We start from the raw sequence: 23,168 nt of genomic DNA, 5'->3' as shown, positions 1-23,168 counted from the left end.
GGAATGAAATTTTCTAGTAATATTTAAGTAATTTTCATGCTATAAGAGAAGACAAGATGCACAACAACCATACCAGCCAAATTATTATTGACTCTATAGCATCTCATTTCCCATCACTTACCTTTCATATAGTGCAGTAGGAGGCTGCAGATGACAGGAAACTGAGTATTGAAATTATTCCTTAGCTGTTGAACACAAGTATGTCACTCTACATGCTTTCCGCTTAGCACAAATTTTTTAAAAAATATAAATACCGAGTTTATGAGTAAACACAATCTCATTAACTCTACAGGGTATAAGAAATATATCTCCTTTTTATAGGAATCTTCATCAAAATAATTGCAAAACCAAATAAGTTTCAGGAAGTTTTTTATTTAATGGTAAAAACAAAAGTTTGTTCTTTAAAATAGATTGCTAATTCAAGATGTTATTAGCTCTTTGAATTAGATACAGTGCCATTTTTTCAGTTTAAGAAAACAATAATGCTGTAAGGAGGATTTTTCTTACAAGGTTACTTCCTCAATTTTAAATTTCACAGTTCGCTCACAAAAGGACTGCTGAAAACAATTATTTAAATATAGTTGCTTCTTCAGTTTAATTTTTTCTGTGGTTGAATATAGCTCTCATATTGTACAGTTCCAGTTCTGATGAGAAATCAGAAAGTCAAGTCATCCTCAGATACAACCTATTTTCTATTACACACGGTTTCTAACTTCTCCAAGTATGCCTTGCACAGTACACTAACATTGAGTGAGAGTGTAAGCACATAATGGCCTTTTAAACTGCAACAAAAACCTACTTCTTCCAGTTTGAAAGCTACAGCTCTTTATACCACTTCTGTAAATGAGGTTAAGTTGAAGTTACGCCCAAGCAAGTTACTAGCCTGACAGGCACTATAATGTAAACAAAAGCATTTCAAAATGCTGTTACAGACAGCGAATTTTCTTTCTCAGATAACTTACATCTACATTCTACTAGGGCTGTGAACAGAAACACTTCAGAGCCAGCTCTATCTATAGACGTAATGCACTTTTCAAAATATATTCATACGGCAAATAGTCACTTAACCTAATATATGACATCAAAGACTGCTGAAAAGAGCCTTTGACACATGTGTGGTCCGTATAAAACAATAAATAAATATCTCAAAACAAATGCTTGCTGAGCATCTGTTACTACAAGAATACAACATACAAGAGTAGCAAAAGCTGTTTGAAAGTTTATTCAACTACAACACTGACCTTATACTGACAAGACACCAAGTATGAAAATTCCTTCTTCGGCAGAGTCCATACGTGAACCAGACAACCTCAGACTAAGGTTTTCTAATGTCCTATTTTCTGTTGGAGACTTACTACAAACACAGTTTGGCCTACCAAATTGACAAAGGCTATAAGCACAATTTTTAATCCTCAGTTGGACAATATTTAGATCTGTTCCAGTCTTGAAACATAGTCACTTCATCTTCTAAAGAAATTACACAGTAATTAGAAAGCGGCAGTGATGCATAGGACTGCTTGTTAAACACTTTTCCAGCATGGTTTAGTACTAAACCCAGAAATATTAGTAAATGCTGCTTTGTTTGTAGAAGAGTAAGGCTTAACAAAACAGATTTTGAACTCATTAATCACTGTGCTGTTCAGTCAGACTACATGTGGTATATTGGGGGGAGGGGAAAATCCATCCTTAGTTAATACATGTAATTGGGCACAAGATGTTAGCCTTACAAAATACGATCATCTCCACCAACAGAAAACAGATTAAACTATTACAATAATTAGAAAAATGCTAATTTAGAAATTAGCAAAAGCCATTAACAGCTTAAAAACTTTACAAACTAAACGAACTTAGAGCAAGTCCATTTCTGTGACCTTCTTACTAATGCTCTATGTATATTTCAGTATTGAGGCTCTGCTGAAACATTTCTGTTATGAATATGTTTTTCCATACATCCTCCTGTAACCTTAAAAACCAATTTGTTTCATAAACTGCATTGCCTTTAAAAGGAATATAAACCAGCCAGTGGCTTGTCAAATTGAAGAAACAAGAATAGGAAAAAAAAACCAAAACCCACCTCAGACGCGGTTCTGTTTATATAGTATCTGCTACTATTTCTAATACTGTCTTATTAGTTCTGTTCTTCAGTTACCAAACAATTCAAACCAGATTATTTTTTCTTCCATAAGTGCCCTCAAGAATGCAGTCAGCGTGCAGAATTCCTGCCGGGTGTCAGCAATACAAGCTGTTATCAAAGCCTGTCTAACCAAGCATGCAGGATAAACTGCAGGTGCACAGTGCTCTGCAAGATCAGGTATATTTTTTGAAATTTAAAGCCAGAATTTTAAAGACATTCTCTTATGTGACTGTATAAAATGTGCATGCAGATACTAAATACAGAGGCACAGAAATACGAAGGAGAACATGTAATATAATGTAAACACTCCAAACTAGGTGAAAGTTATTTCTGAACAGCTGTTGGTCACAAAAACATTTGTGCACTACAAGGTACTACTATGGAGGAGGCAAAGATAATGAAGAAGTGATCCAATACTGTGCAATTAATTCTTTGTTTCCAAACGAGCTCAGCACAATTATCATATGATATATGAGTGTACTTGTGTTCCTCTTTCTGTTATTCAGCCATCTTCTGCTGTGAAGTCTGTTTAGCATTAAAAGCAGGATATGCAGTGCCCAGAGTATCATCTCACATGTCTGTGACAAATGCAATACAGTAAGCAGATGTGCGTCAAAGAATGCAGCACTGGAATGTTTTAACATGGTAATGAGTTCTACAGTGCATCCACATATGTTGTTACTGGAGCTGTTAAGACTCCCACAGTGCAGGTAAGGAAAGGAACTCACTGAAAATGCTTCATGGCAATTCCAGGTAAATCCTCGAAGTATTTCAGGAAAATGTAGTCTTTTTCAGACTGGTGGTTACATGTCTTCTAGGAACTTTTCAGAACTTCTTTAAAAAAAAAAAAATCATTCTCTTATCTTGAGATGTAGAAGAAGTAGGAATAGTATATATATATGTTTTTAGAATAAAGTCCTTCACATAAGGAGGGAAATTCTGAGTCTTCACAGAAGGGAGGCAGTTCTAAGTCTATTTTGATTAACTTCATCGTAGCCTCAGTTCAGTCCCATGCCTTGGAATTTGGCAGTCTCGGTGCAAACAAAGTAAGTCCTCAGTTCTCCCTTGCCTTTGACATTAATGAGCCCCCTACATTCACATGAATATCCCAACTCCTGTAGTATTTTACTCGTTTCTTCTGTGACCTTTGTGTGGAAAGAATTAGAAACTCTTTTAATTCTTCTGATTATTCACATTTTTTTTAAATTTCATAACCAATCAGAAATAATTTCTTAAATTTCCAAGGCTGCTATGTTTACCTGGATTTTCCCAAGTTCCCCCGTACTCTCCATTCGGCTAGCAACATTAACAGTGTTGCCCCAAATATCATACTGAGGTTTCCGGGCACCAATCACACCAGCAATCACAGGGCCATGATTTATCCCTTAGTATAAACAAAAGCATGTGTCATTACTGAAGTAGAAAGTTATGATATCTACCTTCACTATTAGCCGTAAGTCATGAGCTTCAGGGGAAAAAAAACCCAAAACTTAACCCTGCAACACGTTCCTAGCAATCAGTATTACCATCGTTCTATAAATATTAGTACTGAGGCTCAGGAGATGTGAAGTGACTCGTTCATTATAAAATGGGAAGTCCAAGAAAGAGCTCAGGCAAAGTTCATGCCAAAGAAAAAGTCTTCCTTTTGTCCTTTTAATATATAGAAATAAACATTTGTATAATGACAACACTGTCTTTAGCCAAGGGTTAGTAACAGGGTACCTCCCTCTTCATCCACACCTATAATTTTCTCCAAACTCATCCAGTTGCAGTCTTCGTATTGCTCCCTCCAGTGATTAGAAAAGCCCATCTGTGAAGGAGCTTGGCATATTTAAAAAGCTAGACTAGACAACACTACCTTCAGCTATTCAGCATTTTATAATAATCCAAATACAGCCCTCAGCAATTTACCTAACTCATCCTACCTCATTTTTAGTTTTTGTGGACCTGCAGAGTTCACATTCTTCACAAACTGAACTTACCAATACGTAAGCGGAAATTGTTAAAGGAATGTCGGTTGATGCCATCCAGTTTACTCATCAAGGCAATTCCATATTCCACCATAATTCCAATGTGAGCATGCTGTCTTTCCTTATCCTATGCAATTCACACCACATATTGATGATCAAATTGCAACATAGAAGGCTGTGTCAGGCTACTATTCCAAACCAGTACTATTAGTGAATAAAGTGTATATTTATAAGGATAAGACCACTCATCCTTGTAGCTGTGCAGAATTGCATATTTCAACAAACATTCCAAATGGATTTAAAAAAACACATTAAATTCAATTGGAATGGCTAGGAGGTGACAAGAATGATATGATTAAATTTTTTAATGAATTTATGTCTGCCCTTTAGGATTCCAGATTTAATTTTTCATGTTCTGTATATATTACATACATGCATCCTAATATCATACATGAACCTGCTATAGTGAAAGTAAGCCTGAGTACAGAAATTGGTTTTAATTCTTCTGGGTGACAAACAGTTTCAGATTCAGATGTAACGTGGCACTTGAGGATTCTCTTTTTGTGCCAGTTCTCAGATATCACAAAAAGCTTACTGTCCAGTTCCAGGATGGCCTTTTCTTTGGCAGCCATTCTTTGTCTTCCCTATTATTAGAGCTATTCTGTTATGCATCTAGAAATGTTAAGCTACTGGAATCAAAGATTAAAGATGTATAAGTATGCTGAGGTTACAGACTTAATACCTGCTTAGGAAAAATATGGAACTAGGAGATAAATAGTGATTTCAACAGGAGACAATACATTTTTATCGTCTTTTTCCACATTTCAGAAAGTCACTCTTGGTCATTTACTTTCTCTTTTATATCACCTTACATTCTGTTACTTTGAAATGCACCTACGTACACACAAAATACTGAAGGCAGATTTCAGAGACGATGTACCTGGTTGTTCTCTTGGCCTGGCGTAACACTGAGACCAGCTGCTGCCATGTAAGTGCTTCCAATGGTTTTTATTTTCTCAACACCACTAAATTTAGGTTTCAACAACAGCTGTTTGAAGGGAAATAAAACAGAAACTTGAGGCTTTAATACCATATTTCAGTGTCTACAATAAGCATTAAACATCTCTAGAAATACTATCAATCACATGAAGGTTAGGTAAGAAAGCACTGAGGATTAAGTTTCACAGTGCTGCTCTACCTGCTCATAGGAGAAATAAAATGTGGAAGTACTGAAATAAAGTACTGAAATTCAGGACTTTCAAACCATACTACTAATCCATTAGATGATGTAATTGAAAAACCCCATCAGATGGGAATATATCTTTCAAGATTGCAAGGCTGAACTCAGAATATTAGTTCAGCATAACAGCCTTTCACCCCCGCCAAATGTTCACAGATCTAGTGAAACATTGTATTTTGCAGTAAATATCCATTTTTGCCAGAAGCTTAATTACCTCATCAAAATCAGCAATGATTTCATTTAACAGCCGCAAGCATTCCAGGCCTTCTTTATTGACATCACATTCAGTGTAAAACACCTTAAAATCTGGTACTGATGCAAACATGACACAGACACAGTCATAAGATTGATGGTACCAGTCCTATAGGAAAACAATATATTCACACATTGTCATCAGTCACCTTCCACCACAGGTATTCAAAACTAGGATTATTGTTTTTAACCAGTAATCAAATTACAATTTTCCTCTGAAGTCAACTACATTACTTTACAGTGGGCATCTCTTATTTTATCAGAAACATTAATGAAGTTGATTTGCCTAAAGAAAAGCTGAGATACCTCTGTATCTTAGAGATTCTCATCTATTCTGAACAGTGCCAGTCTTATGACACTTAACCATGGCTGTGAAATCAGCAATATTTATTCTGATGACATGCTGGCAGAGTAAGATGGATGTCTAAAAAAAAATTGATCGTTATCAATTAACTTCTCACTGAGGTTGTTACCAGGGAGATACTACCTATTCCTCCACTAACTTCTTTAAAAAGAAGCCTATCTTCTCTGGTAAAATATGGTATTTGGAAAGCAGTAAATCCTTTTTAAATATTTACCAACCACAAACTGTGTCCTGAAGCTGAACTACCAGTTCTGAAAACAGATTTCAGAGACTGACACTAAAAGTTCACATATTTTTGAGGCCATCCAGATAGCAGATTCTTGTGTTTACAATGGTCCTGGGTTACAAACAAGAGGCAAAGAGTGCAGAACCTTATAGCCTTCTGTGTGCTTGTTAGCATGAGGTTCTACATCACAGAAGTTCCGAATCACAGAAGTTCCAATTTAGTGTCCTTCACATAGCAGAAATTAAACATACCTCATTTCGTTTTTCACCAATGAAATAGGCAGCAACATGTGCTGGAAGTACATTTTCCAGCAAAAGCCTGTTAACATTCTCCATGGTTTCAAACTGTTCATGTTCTTTTTTAAACTTATTCTTCCACAGACAATCCAGACGACAGTAATAGTCAATCTGCAAAGGGACCAAATATGATAAATTAAATCAATGTAATATCTTGCTGAAAAATATTAGTCAATTTATTCAAAAAGTGTAGTAGCAATAAAGTTTCTTCAAGGCCTTTTGAGCCTATATAGTTATGAAAAATGTGCTTTGAAAATGAAGGTCGGAAAAATACAAAACAGTCAGTATGAATGAATGCCATTGGGGTACCATCAGGTGTATTTAACAAAATGACATTTTAATAACATGGTGATTAGTTTTATCTTGAATTGCTGCTTTGATTTAGGATGAATATTGACATATAAATACAGATAGATGCAAATTGGAAGAATTTGAAAGTTCTGACTTCTGTAATGCAAACAGTATTGAAAAATATAAAAATGTTTCCACCCTTTGCATTATCTATAACTAAGTACAAGTAAGTACATTATCTACAACTAAGATTGTATTCTACAAGAATATAAAAAAACCCAAAGTATATACTAATTTAGTGCACAATTTCAATGAACAATACTTTTGCATTTGATTTAAACCAACTTCCTGCAAGTAAAAGAACTAACCTATTGCTTTTTAAATACATACCTGTTTTGCAAGTAAAACTAGGGTTATGTAAAACAGAACCAGATATAAATTAGTCATTATCCTTGGCTCTTTGGTGAAAAGTCTGAAAACAAGAAAACAATACAAAGTCATCTGTATCCTTTAAGAAAATCCACATGATTAAGAGTTGGGGGAGGAATGGGAGGGGAGGGGAAGAAGAGTGTAGGAAGAAGAGGGTGTCTTTGTTCAGACATATACCACCAATGCCGTTGTTCATTTGTACCAGTGGCTGTCTGATTATAGGTCTTATCCTAATAACAAGAAAGGATTATCATTCAGTTCAATACATGAACTGCATTTCACATAATAACAAAATGGGTGTTGAAACTGTGTTAAGTAGTTATTGTAGTGAGATGTTCAAGTAAACATGGCTTTCTCTTAAAAGAGCCATCTTTATTGCACTGAGTTGCAGCTTTCCTCCCCACACTGCCCCAACAAAAACACAGCCAAGAAAATCTTGAAGTAGGAGAAGAAACTTTCTTACTTGTGGAAGGAAAGGTGATAACAAATAAAAACCTGTAGTGCTAAAACAAAGACAGCCATTAAATCACACCTGTATATAGTTCCATACAAATCTGAGATGCCACTCATATTTCATAGTAAGATCACTCTGTCTTACCACATCTATTAATTTTCACAAATGCATCAAACTAAATTCTCATTATATGAATAGCCTGGGATTAAGAGGCTAAATTAAGTGCTGGTTTAGGCTTTTTTAAGCTGTGCTAACAGCCTCTGCAAAATAAATTTATTCTAATCTTCAGATATGAGACTATGCTGAGAATCTGAGAAACAGACTTACAAATGAACAGTAAAACCCTTCCACGTATGATTTCTCTTAAGTATTTTTATAGTTTCTTCAATTAAATCAGGTAAATTGCTGTTACTTTTCAAAATATGGGGAGTTAGTGAGGTAAGCAAAGAGTTCACTATCCTCTTGATTAGCAAGGTCACACAAACACAGCTTGAGCATCAGACTTTTAGCAAGGCTTTTCTTCATAGTTTAACAGAAGATCAACCTTATTATGACATTAATATTCTAACCCCTAGTCTTTAATGTAAGCAAAGCTTTCAGAGATCTCAGAAGCCATATTACAGAATTTTTTAGAAAACACAGTTTCTTTAAACAAAGAAAAAAAAAAAGAAGAAAAAAAAGGATGATATGGTCTAATATGATTTCCACGTCATTAACTTTGCAGAAAGGTTTGTAATGTCTGACTTACTTGGTTTTGATATTTCAATATTTCAGTAAGCATACAAAAACCTAACACCTCCTTTAATGAAACATTATTGTCAATTAAAAGAAACTACACTGCACCTGGTACTGTTGCCATAGAAGCTCAAGTTTTTCTGCTGAAGGGTATTAAAAATGATGAGGTATACAGTCACAGCAATGGACAGGAGAAGAACTTTGAGTTCAAAGCTCATTTGAAGAAATACTGAGCAAGCAATAAATCCCAGTATGCAGCAGTAAGCATAATACTGTAAAAGAAGAATTTGAAGAGCGGTTGCATTATTCAGGCTTTATGCATAAGAGACTTTAAAACCATAGCAAATGCTCTAAGTTCATGATCATTGTAATTTAAATAGAAGAAATTACAACCACTTGCTAAATACACTTAAAACTTTATTTTTCATTGCACTAAAAGGCTGAATGTAATGCTTTTTTTAGTTTACTGTTTTGTTAAAGACAAAAAGATTTAAGCAAAAGGCATAATACCAACATAAGCAGTGTCAGATAAAAACCGAAGAGTGTTGAGAATTTATCTTCTGAAGTCTATTAATTTAAGCAATTATTTATTTAAAGTTCAAGTCTAACCTAAAGTAGGTTCACGGTCCAGTGAACAGGCTCTGAACCAGGAACTCCAGCATTCTGGTCCTATTTTTGACAGTGCTCCCCCTTTGTAACCTTAAGCAGATACCATATTCCCATCTCCCCCACCTGTAACATGTAAAGACTGTGACCTGTTCTCCAACCTTAGACACAGGTCCCTCATAAAAACTTTGATGCTAATAAGCATTATCAAGCTAGGGCCATTATCCAACAGAATTACTGAAAAAAATCTCCCAGAGGAATCACAATTCAGGCATGGTGTCCAAGGTCAGCATGCAGCTGGGAGCATTAAAGCTGTCAGGGCATACAAAGTGCATTATGCAGACAGGATTGCTCCCTGCAAGCACAGGTATAAGATGCTGAGCTAGCATACTTTAGTCTACAAACAACTCCAAAATTACCACAGCTTCTGCTCCTCAAGAGTTTATGTCTCTTTATGTACAAAGCACGGGTTTTCACCCATAATAGCAGACCTACCACAGATCTGGGAGATTCTTAGCTAAACAGTTAATGTTTCTGCTGAAGTGAATGAAACCAGAACAATTTATGGAGCAACTCAGGATCAGAGCCCGTATAGTAATGTATTATACCAACTCTGTTGTTCTAAAGGCACTGAGTCTAACCTCAAAAAGGTAATGAACACTCACAGTTACAACCCTGAAGCCAAACCTCTGAAAAAGAAACCACTATGTAGAGAACACTGACACAGGTCAGTTGGCTATTTAAGCCCTTTCACTCTACCAAGATACTTTACTGGGACACTTGCAAGTACAGCTCTCATCTCTCAGACTGGAACATAATCATCATCCTATTCTACTGTTTTTTTCTCAAAGTTTTAGAGCTAATTTTAAGTCTGAAATTTCAAAAAAAAAAATTCAAAGCCATACTTTATTCAGCACAGCAACAGTAGCTGAAACATCTTGCTTTCATGAAGAACTTTTCTGCTGTCAGATACCTAAAAAAGCCATGTTTTATACAGCAACAGAACCTGCCAGTTGTCAGTAATGTATACAATATTCAAAGAGCTGGGTTTTAAAGTAACATGTATTCACTACTTACAGTTTCCTCAACGCAGGACTGAGTTGTGTTTCCAAAAGGCTGATTTAGAGACATGCAAGAGCAGAAAATTACCAGATGAGTACAATGTGCATTATATATGTGTAACTTATCATTTGTCCTAAGGACTTGAAAGAAAGAGTCCTCACACAACCTGCTGCACATTGTTCAAAAACATGTCCATCATCTAAAGGGGCAGCCGGGTGACAAAAGGAACATCCCAAACATTTGGATTATCTCAAAATAGAATGCTACTTTGGAATTAAAAGATAAAAATGAAACCCTCAGAAATAGTCCTTTTGTGCCATTGGTAAGTGCTGAATCTATCCTTATAGAAATGCTAGAGAACACCTTTCAAAGATGCTGTGTAACCAAAATAAGCCAAGACTTCAGCTTCATCCATGAGTACTCCAGACTTTTGAAAATCCCTAAAAGATGTCAGTAAAGCCATAGCTGATGATAGAAAATACCCCTAGAACTGCCTTGTAGCAGGAGTAAATCTTTGTTCGATGATTTAAAAATTCTATCTTTATAATAAGATGAGAAGATAGAAAATGCTGCCATCCATCTATATTATACACACCATCCAAGACTCATTTCATTTTATTCTTAGAAATTAAGACAGTACTCTACTCACATAGGTGGTAGCACACAGGTCATTTGATCCAGTAAAGTTTGCAGGTTTGTTCTTTTCAGTAGTCTGATTTATTAGAGGGGAAAAAAAAAAAAACAAAAATAAAAACAAACAACAAAAAAACCCCAGCAAAACCACCACACAAACTTGTTAGCAGGCAGTCACTAATTTTAAGGGTTTTTTTCTCCATATACTATACAACGAGACCTGATCTGGTTGCCCTTTCACTGTTACTGCAATATAAATATTGAACTATAATGATATCCCATATAGTTTTATTAAACATATATGCACACACAAGGGGCAAGAAGTTTAAAATTGCCAAGTATTTACTTACTGATTTTTTAATTCAGGGTAAAGTTTCACATTATGGCTATGCTAATCTAACAGCTAACTGGCACAAACATGTGGTTCTGTCTCAGCCCCCAGTTTCACAGCTGCTGTTCCTGTTTTCTTTTAGGCTGTCTCTGGTGGTGTTCACATGACACCACTGTGATTCAATTCAAGGACCCAAGCCAGCAGAAAAACAAACCCAAACCTACAAAAGAAAATTAAGCATTTTCTGCAGTATAGCTTTCAGAATAAACTCCCCATGGAATCAGAAGAATGGCAGACCGAGCACATGGGATCAGGAGGACATCACTTTTAGTAGCTAGCTATCAGATAGGTTTAATTGTTAACACGGTATGTCACGTAAAGCTTGTTTAAAAAAAAGACATAATAGAGTGGTCTTGAGCATAAGGTTACTGCAAAGGTTTGTTTTTTAAATGTATGTACCCCAGGTGCAATATGATACTCAAACTAAAGTTAAAAGACTGACTCCATCTGCATCTTAGTCTAGCAGTAACTACCCATAATGTCTTTGATTTTAAAAGAGTACCAAGCTGTACTCTTCCCTCTCTCATCTGCATTATTACTAGCTAGTGCAAATAGCACAGTAAACTGCTGAAAACTGCTACCCACTGCAGCCAAACATTTAAACTCACATTAAAAAAAAAGGAAGACAATCTTAGTGATCATGGTTATAATCAATAGTAACTATAAATGTCATCTTGAAAGCAAGAAAAGGTGATGTAAAATAGAACTCAAATCTGTCATATGTACTTTTAGTTCTACAAACTGGGAGTTTTTACTTTTAATGTTTTTACATGGCATTGTGCATTATCTTTCTGTAAATCAACTCATGCTGTGAACCAGATATTGGAAAAAAGCAGCAAAAGCAAGGTACATGATGAAAAGAGTACAGGAAGTTACTTAAACTGTGGATGTTACAGTAAGTTCACAGAATAAAGATAATGCGATTACTTACCAAATTAAAAATGGCTATAATCAGCAAGGCACCTATAGTGATGACTGCTAAAGGAAGCCTAAGTAAAGGCATTGTTTCCACCTTTTCTGACATAGCGCAAAGATGGTGCAAGAAAGGCCGCTGTTCTGAGCAGCACTTCTGTAAGCAAAATTAGTTTGTTTCAGCAACATGGATAATATTTTGATACATGGGAAGAAATATTTCTAAATACAAAATACTTTTTCTTTGCAGGAGAGTGTCAAGAGCCTTCATTGGAATCCTAATTAGAACTCTGAATCTAGTCATTCAGATTAAATGCCCAACGCCTTTCCACAACTGAAAATGGAGCTAATGCTTCCTTATTTCAAAGAGGCCGGGTGCTAAAATATTCTGAATTTCTGCTTTAAAAATACAAAATTATGATCTAGTTGAAAGTTCTAGGGAAATATTACTAAAACTATAGTCGTAATCTATGTTGTATTTTTTAATTTTGGAGCTATAATGTTATATGTGGAACTACATTTTCAGATGACTAAATTGAAACCAATGATAGACAGTCTCTTTTCTTGCCATCCTAATATCCTCCATTTGTTGCTATAGCAAAAAACATCTAGTAAAGCATATACTTTTAATGATTACAAGCATTATTCAAGGATGCTATACCAAAACACTCCCAGTGTAAAACTCAAGTCTGATGCAGTTGCAATCTTGGAATTGTCTTTTCCTTTTCTTTTCTCCATGTGTAGAAACCATATGTGCATACATATACACACTCCCCCCCCCCCATAGACATATATATACACACACACATATACATAAAAATCCATCCACTCATAAACACCATACATACATAAAATCCATACATGCTATCTAACTGTACTTTTAAATGAATCATAAAATTCATCCCATGTACGGAGTACAATTTATTATTTCTTTTTCTTTCCCCTTTACACAACTTGAACCTGGGTCTATAAGAGACAGTTTCTTTTTGTGGCAGTTTTCCTGGGAGATCACCATCACCCCTCTGGAATAAGATGATAGTGATATGTTCCCAAGAGAACTTCAGAATTCCCTCTCACCCTTGGTCTAGCATAACATAGATTTGATGAGTGCAAGGAACTCTTTAGAATTCTTTCCCTCTCCCACCCCTGCCTCCAGATAGTTCTTGGACTACAGAAGGATTTTTTTATTTTATGTTGTTGAACTCTATGTCACTATGGCCTGTCTCTATGTCACTATACATTTTTAAACAGTAATCGCATACATTTATTAATGCAAAGAAAAAGGAACTACAAATGCAAAGTGTCCTAATTGATGTAATGATTAATTTGGAATTCTAACAACTGTAAAATTGTTGCCAGTAAATTATTCATATGTTTGTAATTTTCATGGGACTTTATAAATTATTATGAAAACTAATCTTGCATTCAAACTTATTTTAATTTTATTAGTGTTTCCAGTATAGAAAATATCAAGATTTACAACCAAAAAATTACTATTAAGGACAAACATAAACATAAAAATAAATTTTAAAAACCTGACCCCACCCAGCAATTGTTAATATCTTCCTCCTGCCTCGTACACATCTATTCTAGCACCCAAATAATTCTGAATTACAGTGAGAATTTTCAGACATGAAAATCTGTTTCAGGCAATGAAATCTTCTGGTAACCTGAGATTCAAGGCTCCTGTAACTCCTATAGAAATTAACAACTTAATTCATTACCCCAAAAGATAGACCAAGTTGCCGAATTACATCCATCCACTTTTGAAAACAGGAAACATTTTTTTAATAAACTTACCATACATTTCTCAGCAAAGCACACAAATAAAATAAGTACAATGATGACTGCAACAATGCCAAAGGAAATTCCTAGTTTTGCAGTTCTAAACAGAAGAGAAAGGATTAAACAAACCAGCATTAAACAAAAAAATTTTTCAAACCACAATTCAGACTAATGCTTGCTAACAGTGTTTCTCTAAATTTAAATAGAATTTTTCTTCTAATAGCACTGAATGACCATAACATTGCACAGCTTATTGTTGCTCTGTTGCACAAATACTACTTTAAGATACTCTGCTCCTCTCACTGACAGCCTGAACCACTTCCCCATGCATAAACCACATGGAAACTGCACTGCAACAGCCACAAAAAACAAATATGCCATAAACTTCAGAATCATCAAACATCTGCTTTCTTGGAGGTATGAGAAGAAGCTGAAAGTTCTCTCCTTGTACCTCTACAGACAAAAGGATCACTGAGCACATTTTAACCAGCTAATCCTGTTTTTCTATTGCTCACTCAATGTGCTTACAGCCAACTATTCTTACAGAATAGTTTTTCTCACATAACTGATCATCTCCCTGTGTGTACTAAGCAAACACAATATAAAAAAAAATTCTATTTTATTTTCATATTAATATCTGAGCTCTTACACCAACAACATGAATACACTCCTTTATTAAGGGGTAAATTAGTCCTAAGAGGTGTATGTTTCTTAAATGTAAACCCTCAGGAACTCCAAAAGACTTTAAAAAGTTTCATGCACGTGAGTTTCACTTTAGCTATTGGTTAATTTGAGTTACCAATTATTAAAATACTGACACTTACTTTGGCATTATAAACATCTGTATCAGAAATATACAGAGGAACACAAAACTGGCACATGCGAAGTAACTCTTCAGTTTTAGGATGGGAATGGTGCGATACTGAAACACAGATTATAATAAAACTTAAGGATACTTACAGGTTTTTAAAAAACTGTATTACATATATATGCAAATTTATGCTGCACTATTAAAAATATACATAGAACTAAAAGAGAACAAAAGAAAACCACCAAATAAAATTCACTTGAACATCTATCAACAAAACCAGCCCAATCCAAAGGATAATTTCAAACCTAGAGGGAAAACTCCCAGGTATGTAAATCAGCACTTCACAGATGCATGTAATCAAAATCCTCATAAAAAAGGATATACACAGAAGTAAACCTAAAATACATATGTACACACACACACACCAGCAACTACATACAGTATACCACAGCACGGTAAATTGAAGAACAGTTATTCAAACAGAAAAAGTACACTGTACCTAACAACAACAGTATTATACTTGTAATGAAACAACCACAGAAAGCAAAGTATTTTCGTTATGGATGCAGAAATACTTTTTTTTTTTAAGTATCATTACTTTTGAGAGAAGTTCTTTGTATATTAAAGCTGCCAAACTTCTAACAACTCCCTTATGGCAAGAATTTAACCACAGATTAGAGACAATCTCCTTTAATCTACAAAATTAGCATTATTAAGGAAGAATGACCTACTCAAACGAATGAGATCTGCTTTTCATTAGTTACCAAAAGCTTTTTCAGGTGCGCAGTCACCTCCAGAATCCAGTTTCAGAATGAACAGTTTCAAATACATTCTTATGCTGCTCTGAAGTGTAAATCAAAGACCAAAAAGGATTATTTTGCTCTTACCAACCTCTTTTTCAAGACCAGGTTCTGCAAAGATCAGTGAAAATCCACAGAAGTCATCTGATTTGCCACACCACGGACTGCATTCAAAGAGACACGTTACAAAATGTACAGAACAGGCCAAGGAGAGTATGCAGAAGCATTGTTGTAGTTGAGACTCCACAGTATGCAGGGTGAGAGTGCCACCATTTTACAGACATTTTACAGTTCTGCAAGGTCTTTATGTTTCATAGCATAACATATGAGCATTACATTTTTACTTAGCTGACAGGCAGATCCAGAACACTCTCACAGACAGCAGCATCTGCCAGTTACATGCAAAATGTAACCCCAGACCTTCCCTGAGGTTTGCAAATAGGAAAGTATAATAGCAGATGTTAGAGACAGCCGACAGCCTCCAAAAACTTCCCCTAAATAGTATCAGGCCCCTATTGGGAATAGCTGAGGTACAGTGGTAACAGCCTTGCTATAACTTAAATGAAAGAAAGAGTTTTCCTTCTCAAATTCACTGTTTTACATTTGATAGGAATTTAATTATTGTATCTTAAATAAATTTAAAAAAATTTACAACATTGCCTGTGTTTGCTTTTAAATGCAAATATATTGCCAAATGCACCACCTTCTACTGATGGATCATTTCCCTTCAGTGAATCAAGCACTAAAGCAATTTTATTATTACTCCCAAGACTGTGTTTTGACTTTATACATAGGCTTTGTTCGGGACTGCACCCCATTTCCTGACACTTCTTATTTTAATAAACAGAACACAAACATTAACTTCCTATCCCATCCTACATGGCAGTTCAGCTCATTACTTTGGACAGTCATAAGAACCAAAGTAATAATTTTGCTATTTCATAGTACTATACCACATTGAACAGCTAGATTAACCATTGGCTTCTTGCTAAAATAATACAGTACTATTCTCATTATTTTCAAATTAAAATCAAAAAGGAACTAAAGTAAGTAAAAAACAAAGACCAAAAAAACAGGCAAGACAAAAATCCTAGTAACTTTCCATTTTGGGGAAGTAAATTTTATATCTAGACTTAAAATTGAGAATGCAGATTATATTCAAAAGATGAAGAAGAAAATAAAATACTGCATACTTAGTTGAACTGAGGCCCTCAATGGTTGACATCATTTCATCATAAATATCTTCCTCTATCCTTCCCTTCTGAGATGAATTTCTGAGAACGAAATGAAGTCCATGTCACAAATGCTGTTGAGAAGCAACTAATGGCTACAGAGGACCATACTTTCTCAGTACACAAGTGGGGTAAGCTACCAGGGAAAAGGTAAACAAGAACGCTCCAAACTGATAAACGCAAATATCCATAAGCTCTTTACTAAGCATTTCTCTAGTTACTCAAATCATGCATTTTTCAAGACAATATTTGGATAAACTAACAGAATGTTTCACAAGTGAAAATCATCTACTTAGTTAACTCGGTGGTACAGGTACCATATTGTAAGCATTTCTACATGTAGTGCCAATTTTTTATTACACTACAATGGCATACATTAATACTACTAACTAAAGACATATCTTGTAAAATATAATATATATTTACTTATAATATTATGTTAAACTGTATTTATTTTGTACTATAATATTTACAAACAAATCTAGCATCTATGAGTAAGAAAACTAAAAGCTGAGGTAGCACAAGCAGTTACAATATATATTGTATACAATATATGAGGTGTTTTGATTTGTTTTCCACTGCTCTTTAGGTCTCTTACTTCCCTACTCCCTTCCATCCTGCTACAGCCCATAAAACAATATGCAACCTGAATGACTGAGAGCACTGGGGGGCAAGCTCCTTTTAGAATCTGCTAACAATAACAAAACGTGAATTGAGAAGTCTTTTAAAGGCCAAAGATTTAGCTTAACCTTTCAAATGCAGAAATACCATACATACAGTGATTAATCAACTAAAAGATCACATGCTTACAGTACACTGAACTGCAAGAAGAGCACAGGATCACATATTTTAAAAAAAGAAAGTACTTGACAAACCTATCAGAAGTTCTCTGGTGCCCAGTGGAACACAAAGGTATTTCCTAAATCATAGAAGGAATTAAGAAAAAGTTACACAATCAGTAAATGGCAAACAACTATTAAAATAAACTTCAGGAAGCTGCCAAAATCATTTTTATTCACAAATAACAATCAAGAACCATTCTTAAATAGAAAAGCTTATCAAAATTAACCCTTTCCTGCAATGTTTCCTGCTTTAACAAGTATTTTCTGAACAAAAAAAATTGTTAGAAAATAATCCAACAGAACTTCCCTCTTAGTTTTCATCACACACTGAAATAACTAACATCAGCAGAGGCAAGTAGACTGGAAACTGCTTCCACAAACCTGAATTTAAAATTTACTACAGCTATCTGTCCACAGAGAGTAGTACAGCCTTGCTGCATCTCCTGGAGCACAGCTAAAAGCATGCACATCTCCTCCTTTCAGTTTTCAGGAAGGGCAGAGGGAAGGAAAAAAGAGGTTTCTTTAATTTTAAAATCTTAAGAATTCTTATTCTTAAAAATTCTTTACTGATAAAATCCTGTTGCAGGCAGAGCATGTGGCGGAACTGTTTATTTTCCATACATTTTAAGTAAATGTTGAGTGCATCTGGAGTCTGGGATAAATTATCTTTTTTCCAAAGCCACATGTAGTGAGCAGGACCCCAAGATGGAATAATGTCAGGAAAAAAAAGATAGTTTCAAAGTTTTACTTTGAAGGTTTACTATGAGTATAGCATGCTAGAGATTGGCAGAGTTTGAATACTGTTAAGTTCTGACAGAAATAATTGTTGACAGATACTTTCTTAGTTCTGTGTACACATTTAACACCAAGAGTAACAGCAGAAATTCAGCCACAAAATTCATGTCAGATTTCGAGTTTCACACCATAGACATGAGGAGCAGTTTGCAATTGTAGGATGACAATCACTACTTCAAACCTTACCTTTCTTCGCCTTCCTTGTGAACTTGAAGAGTCACTGCTCACACTTTCCCTGTGGTTCAGGTGGGCAAAGGGCCTGGCTGCTCCCCAGGACTCTAAATAACGTGTCATCCGAACAGATGCTCGCATCTTCAGCCCATCATTAACTCTTGTTTTAGGGAGGTGATTATTTGATATGCATTGTTTGGACTAACAGAAAAATACACTCATTTAGAAAACAGAAAATTATACAAATTACAAATACATGAAGCTCTGTGTATTTGAGTAGTTTAGGACTATACAATCGAGCTATTTAGTAGGACTCTAAACACATATCAGCAATGTGTCAGCCAACCTCGATTCCTTTATTTAATTAATGTGACGTAAAGCAAATCATGACATAATGAATTTGCTTCAGCTCCTTTTACAAGCCTTCGCTTGTAACACTGCAACATTCAAACTTCCTGGTTTATTTACAGTGATGCGAGAGATTGCAGAATCTTATGAATAGACACAATTTCCTTACAGTCAGCACAACAGCAGGGGAAAAAGATTCCCAATTCCTGAGCTAGGGTGTATCACAACAGTGGTTAGGAGAAGATCCCACAAATTACAGACTCGACATTAGATTATATCCCTACATCACAGGTGAAGAGTCAGGCAGTATATACAGGGTATACAGCAATACCCTTGTGGGTCTACAAGGAAGCTAAAACTACAGAATAAACCAATACATCAATGACTGGTTATTCTCTAACATTTCACAGCTATCTTCAAGTGAGCAGGGACCACTTTAATAGACTTAGATCCTCATTCTGAGAATAAGTGCTGTGTACATGTAGGGGGGGATTATGTATTTATGAATACATAAAACATGCAACAAAGATTGACTTCTTGCTAATTAAAAGTGGCTCTATACTGTTTCTTCCTGTAAAGATCCTGAAGGAAGTTTGTCATTTTCATTCTTTTTTCTCTTGCAATATTTCACTCATCAACCACAAGCTGATTCAAAATAGCAATATTCCAGGTGTTTGCAGTTACCAGGCTCTAAAGGGGCAATCAACAGTTGCTAACATTACACCTTGAAAAGAAGGTGAATCTCACATTTAAGATAGTGAGGAAGAAGATGTCAGAAGCTATCTTACAGGGAATATTTTATCTGAAAGCAGCCACAGAGTACAGTTATTCTTTCATTACTTCATCCCACCTTTTGACCTGGATTTGTGAGACACACTTCATGCAAATACATAGTCAAATATGTATTTTTTTTACTCTAAGTGGACCACATATGAGGTTTCAGCATATCACTTATTACCTTCAAGCTAATAGACATGTCATAAAACAGTAGGACATGCTTTCAGATCTGAGGTCCCAAATCGAAGCTACTCAGATGACTCACACCATGCTTTAATTCTGTTACTGAATTAAAAAGGTGTATGCGCCACAAACACCTATGTACTTAAAATGTATGTTTATATTTGAATAAATACACATGTTTAAAAACATAGACTTACCCTTGGATCAACCACTAAGTAGGTTTTGATATTCATGGATTCGAGGTAAGGATCCCTCAGGTGTCCATTCCCTTCTTCTACTTCATAAGCTTTGCCTAGGTGATTTAATGTTGCTTCAGTGATGTGTACACGGCTGAGAAGGGGAGAAAGAACAAGAGACCCAAACAATTACAGAAAGGTCACATTAAGCATTTCTTTTACATTTCAATGGCCACAGCTGACTTTTCTGCTTTTCAGCCATCTTGTGCTTTGGCAGCCAAATGCAGAATCCTGCCAGTACTTAAAAACATATTTGCAATCCTTTACTGCAGTTCTTCATCACACATCTTTCATAGCAAGTATGCTAAAAAACACTTCCCAGAATGAGATAGTATCAATATAAAATTAAATTGACATAAGCAGAGACATATAAGAAACAAGAAGAAATGTGATCAAAGGAGGTCTGATGACAGACAGACTCAGAGGCAGGTTGTTTCAGATGGCAAGAGCTGCAGGGAAAGCTCAGAAACGTAACACAAGTGAGGATTTTCTTATGCTAGAAATGCATAAGGAGGGGAGGAGATGGTTACAAAGTCTGGAAAAAAAGCTGGAAATGGTTTTTTTTGTCAGCTAGGAGGGTAATTCTGAAAATTGTCTTTTCTGATTGAAACAATCAGAAGAGAGCATAACACAGCAAACACTTCTAAGGGGAGCAGCTAGTATTTTTCTGTACCTGTTCACAGTTTCCCTTAAAATTTATTTAGTTCAGTATCCCAAATCAAGTATTTCTATATAAATTATGAGTAATATCTTTGCATAGAATTTCTCAACAGGAGACTTGAGTGTGTTCATAAAATACCATTTCTTTTCTTATATTCTACTTTATCATTGTTCATCTTCCCACAGCTTTTCTCACTTTTCTTTGGCGTGGAGGGGTTAAACACTGTGCTGTCGGTCCTACAACCCATCAGCACAGAGCTGGTAATAGAACATTTCCAGAATGGAAGCTGACAGTGTGCAGACTCTCTGTCTACAGAGAGCAAGGGGATCACTATCCCATCCTCCTCTACTTTGTTGTGCTGCACGTAGGTTTGCCTGAAGATAATTTAGCCAAGACCTGGAGACCACTGCCTGTGGCTTCCCACAAGGAAATATAAAAAATTCCTCAATAATTTTGAAGCCAAAAGGTAAGAGTTTTGGAATATAGAGGATGCATGTTTTTAATTGTTTATTGGTAATTTTCTCAAAAAAATTTTTTTTAATTGTTACCTTGATTATGCTGTTTTGCAATCGAGGCGAACCTTCAAATCTGAAATTTTAAAGCTTGCTCTAAAGCATCGTTTTCTCCCATAGGGACTGAGGCGTACTGGGTGATGTCTGTATTAACTCAGCCTTAAAACACAGTCATATGCTGCAGCAAGTTTTCTGTGTTTTTCCATTTATCTCAAAAGACAGTATATTTGTTCCTCATCCACTACTTTCCATTTTACCAAGCTTCCTCTCTCCTCTTCCCCAAATCAAACACTGCACTACTATATTTCAGATCTTACTGCAAACTTCTTTCTATTTAAATTACTGTGCTGATGATTTCTCAGCAGTTACTAATGCTTACTGGATTCCAGGATCAGCACATAACCAAAAGCTGCTACCTCTAAAGTGGCCTCTCAAAGGCAAGCTGTAACATGCATTATTGCACTTACCATGCTAGTACAGAATACCTAACATACTGCACTCAATTTCCTATGCTAACAGGCCTGAGAATAACATACTCTGATCTTTCAGGCATACACATATTACAGACAATTGGTCATAAATGCATTTTTAATTTTGGTTTTATGCTAGTCCTTTCTTCTTTACTAGTGTATTACATTGTTATGAATGCAAATAATCTTTAAATTCAGAAAGAAGATGAACAAGGATACTCTGTCAATGGAAATAAAATATTTATAAAGCTAGAAGTTTTCCTGCATCCTTTCAAAAGTCTTTAGAATTCCTTCATTTACAGAAACCCAAAATATATATACTCCCTATTTTAAATGAAAACCTCAAACTGCTCCTAATGACAAAACTTCTGCTTCCAAAGGAGCAGGACTAGCTCACATTGGAATGGGGAATCCCAGACACATTATTTTTCTGCAGAGCAGGAAACAAATACAACATCTACATAACGAATAGAAACCCTTCCTCCCTGTGAGGCTCATTCTTTCACAAGTGGAAGGTTTTCTCTGGCTAGTTTTGAAACACATGATTAAGTGAGTGCTAGACATGTATAGATAGGAAGTATTAAGTGTAATGTTTCTGAATCAGCATGCCAATGTAAACCACCTTTATTCTTTAACAGATTATCACACTTAAGCATGAAGAACATAATGGAATAATCAAAGTTTTCAAGATTAGGCGATGGTCCTAAACGTGACTAAGAAAAGTACGTTTTCATGCCATATTCAGAGCCATGTTGCTTGCTTTAGCAACAAAAGAAATTTTACAACTCTGTATTCTTGTTTAATCACACTGAGTCAACACACTAAAACACTCAACCTGGATGGTATTGCAACTGTTAACCAAGGTCCAACTAGTTTTCTGTTTCAGTCACCAATGCAAGAAAATAACTTTATATTCATATCTCCTTATCACTTTGCAGAAATTAATTTTTTAAGTTACAAGCATATACTTAAAAGCTGTCTGAGGCACAGAAATAATAAGAAACCCTATAATGTCACCGGTTAGAATCACTTTCCAAAAGAAACCAATACTTGAATGCTTAAACATACTCCCACATGAATGCCATTCAATTAATAAGTACTAATTTGCACAGACTACCAAGAACCTACAAAATCATGGTCTCATTTGGGAATGGAAAAAGGGAAAATCTTAATATGGTCTTTTTTGGTGCAGACTACAAAAAAAGTTTCTTAGATGAATTCTTATCCCCAGGTTCAACTTAGGAAAAAAAGAGTATACTTTCCTAAATAAGGAAAATATAAAATGCCAGTGTTTTTAAAAAACATTTATATTTGTCCTTTTCAATGACCATCTTAAAAAAGGCAGCATGAATATCAACCTCAGACACAATCCTCTGCACTGCTGAACAGCATATGGCAAGTTACATTACTGTTGATGCCTCAGCTCTTCCACTCAGGACCACTCACTTTCCTTCCTGTTCTGCCCATGACAAATGCTACACAGAGACAATATGCAATAACCAACAGCTCCAAACTCTCCTTGCTTGGGTGCTCCTCATCAAGCTGCATTT

At 35.4% G+C, this 23,168-nt stretch overlaps 1 protein-coding gene across 9 annotated transcripts in view; it reads right to left on the bottom strand.

The window, feature by feature from the left end:
* Positions 1–329: 329 nt before the first annotated feature.
* ADCY7 (adenylate cyclase 7) overlaps positions 330–23,168 on the bottom strand; it is a 68,269-nt gene continuing 45,430 nt past the window's right edge. For 7 of the 9 annotated variants that reach the window (XM_075040198.1, XM_075040195.1, XM_075040202.1 and 4 more), the window contains 18 exons: positions 19,937–20,069; positions 18,447–18,632; positions 17,499–17,542; positions 16,585–16,665; positions 15,483–15,555; positions 14,605–14,702; positions 13,796–13,880; positions 12,015–12,152; positions 10,709–10,771; positions 10,075–10,113; positions 8,500–8,663; positions 7,164–7,245; positions 6,438–6,593; positions 5,559–5,705; positions 5,045–5,152; positions 4,117–4,231; positions 3,394–3,518; positions 330–3,279 (listed from right to left, as the gene is read on the bottom strand). In XM_075040198.1, coding sequence (XP_074896299.1) covers positions 3,133–3,279; positions 3,394–3,518; positions 4,117–4,231; positions 5,045–5,152; positions 5,559–5,705; positions 6,438–6,593; positions 7,164–7,245; positions 8,500–8,663; positions 10,075–10,113; positions 10,709–10,771; positions 12,015–12,152; positions 13,796–13,880; positions 14,605–14,702; positions 15,483–15,555; positions 16,585–16,665; positions 17,499–17,542; positions 18,447–18,632; positions 19,937–20,069 — 1,984 coding nt within the window. In that variant the 3' untranslated portion in view covers positions 330–3,132. The remainder of the gene's footprint in view (positions 3,280–3,393; positions 3,519–4,116; positions 4,232–5,044; positions 5,153–5,558; positions 5,706–6,437; positions 6,594–7,163; positions 7,246–8,499; positions 8,664–10,074; positions 10,114–10,708; positions 10,772–12,014; positions 12,153–13,795; positions 13,881–14,604; positions 14,703–15,482; positions 15,556–16,584; positions 16,666–17,498; positions 17,543–18,446; positions 18,633–19,936; positions 20,070–23,168) is intronic. The other 2 variants (XM_075040201.1, XR_012652211.1) reach the window with 2 other exon arrangements.

This window comes from Buteo buteo, chromosome 11 (assembly GCF_964188355.1).
Source record: "Buteo buteo chromosome 11, bButBut1.hap1.1, whole genome shotgun sequence".
NCBI lineage: Eukaryota > Metazoa > Chordata > Aves > Accipitriformes > Accipitridae > Buteo > Buteo buteo.
The sequence above is the reverse complement of the archived record's forward strand: the minus strand, read 5'-3'. Positions and strand labels throughout refer to the sequence as shown.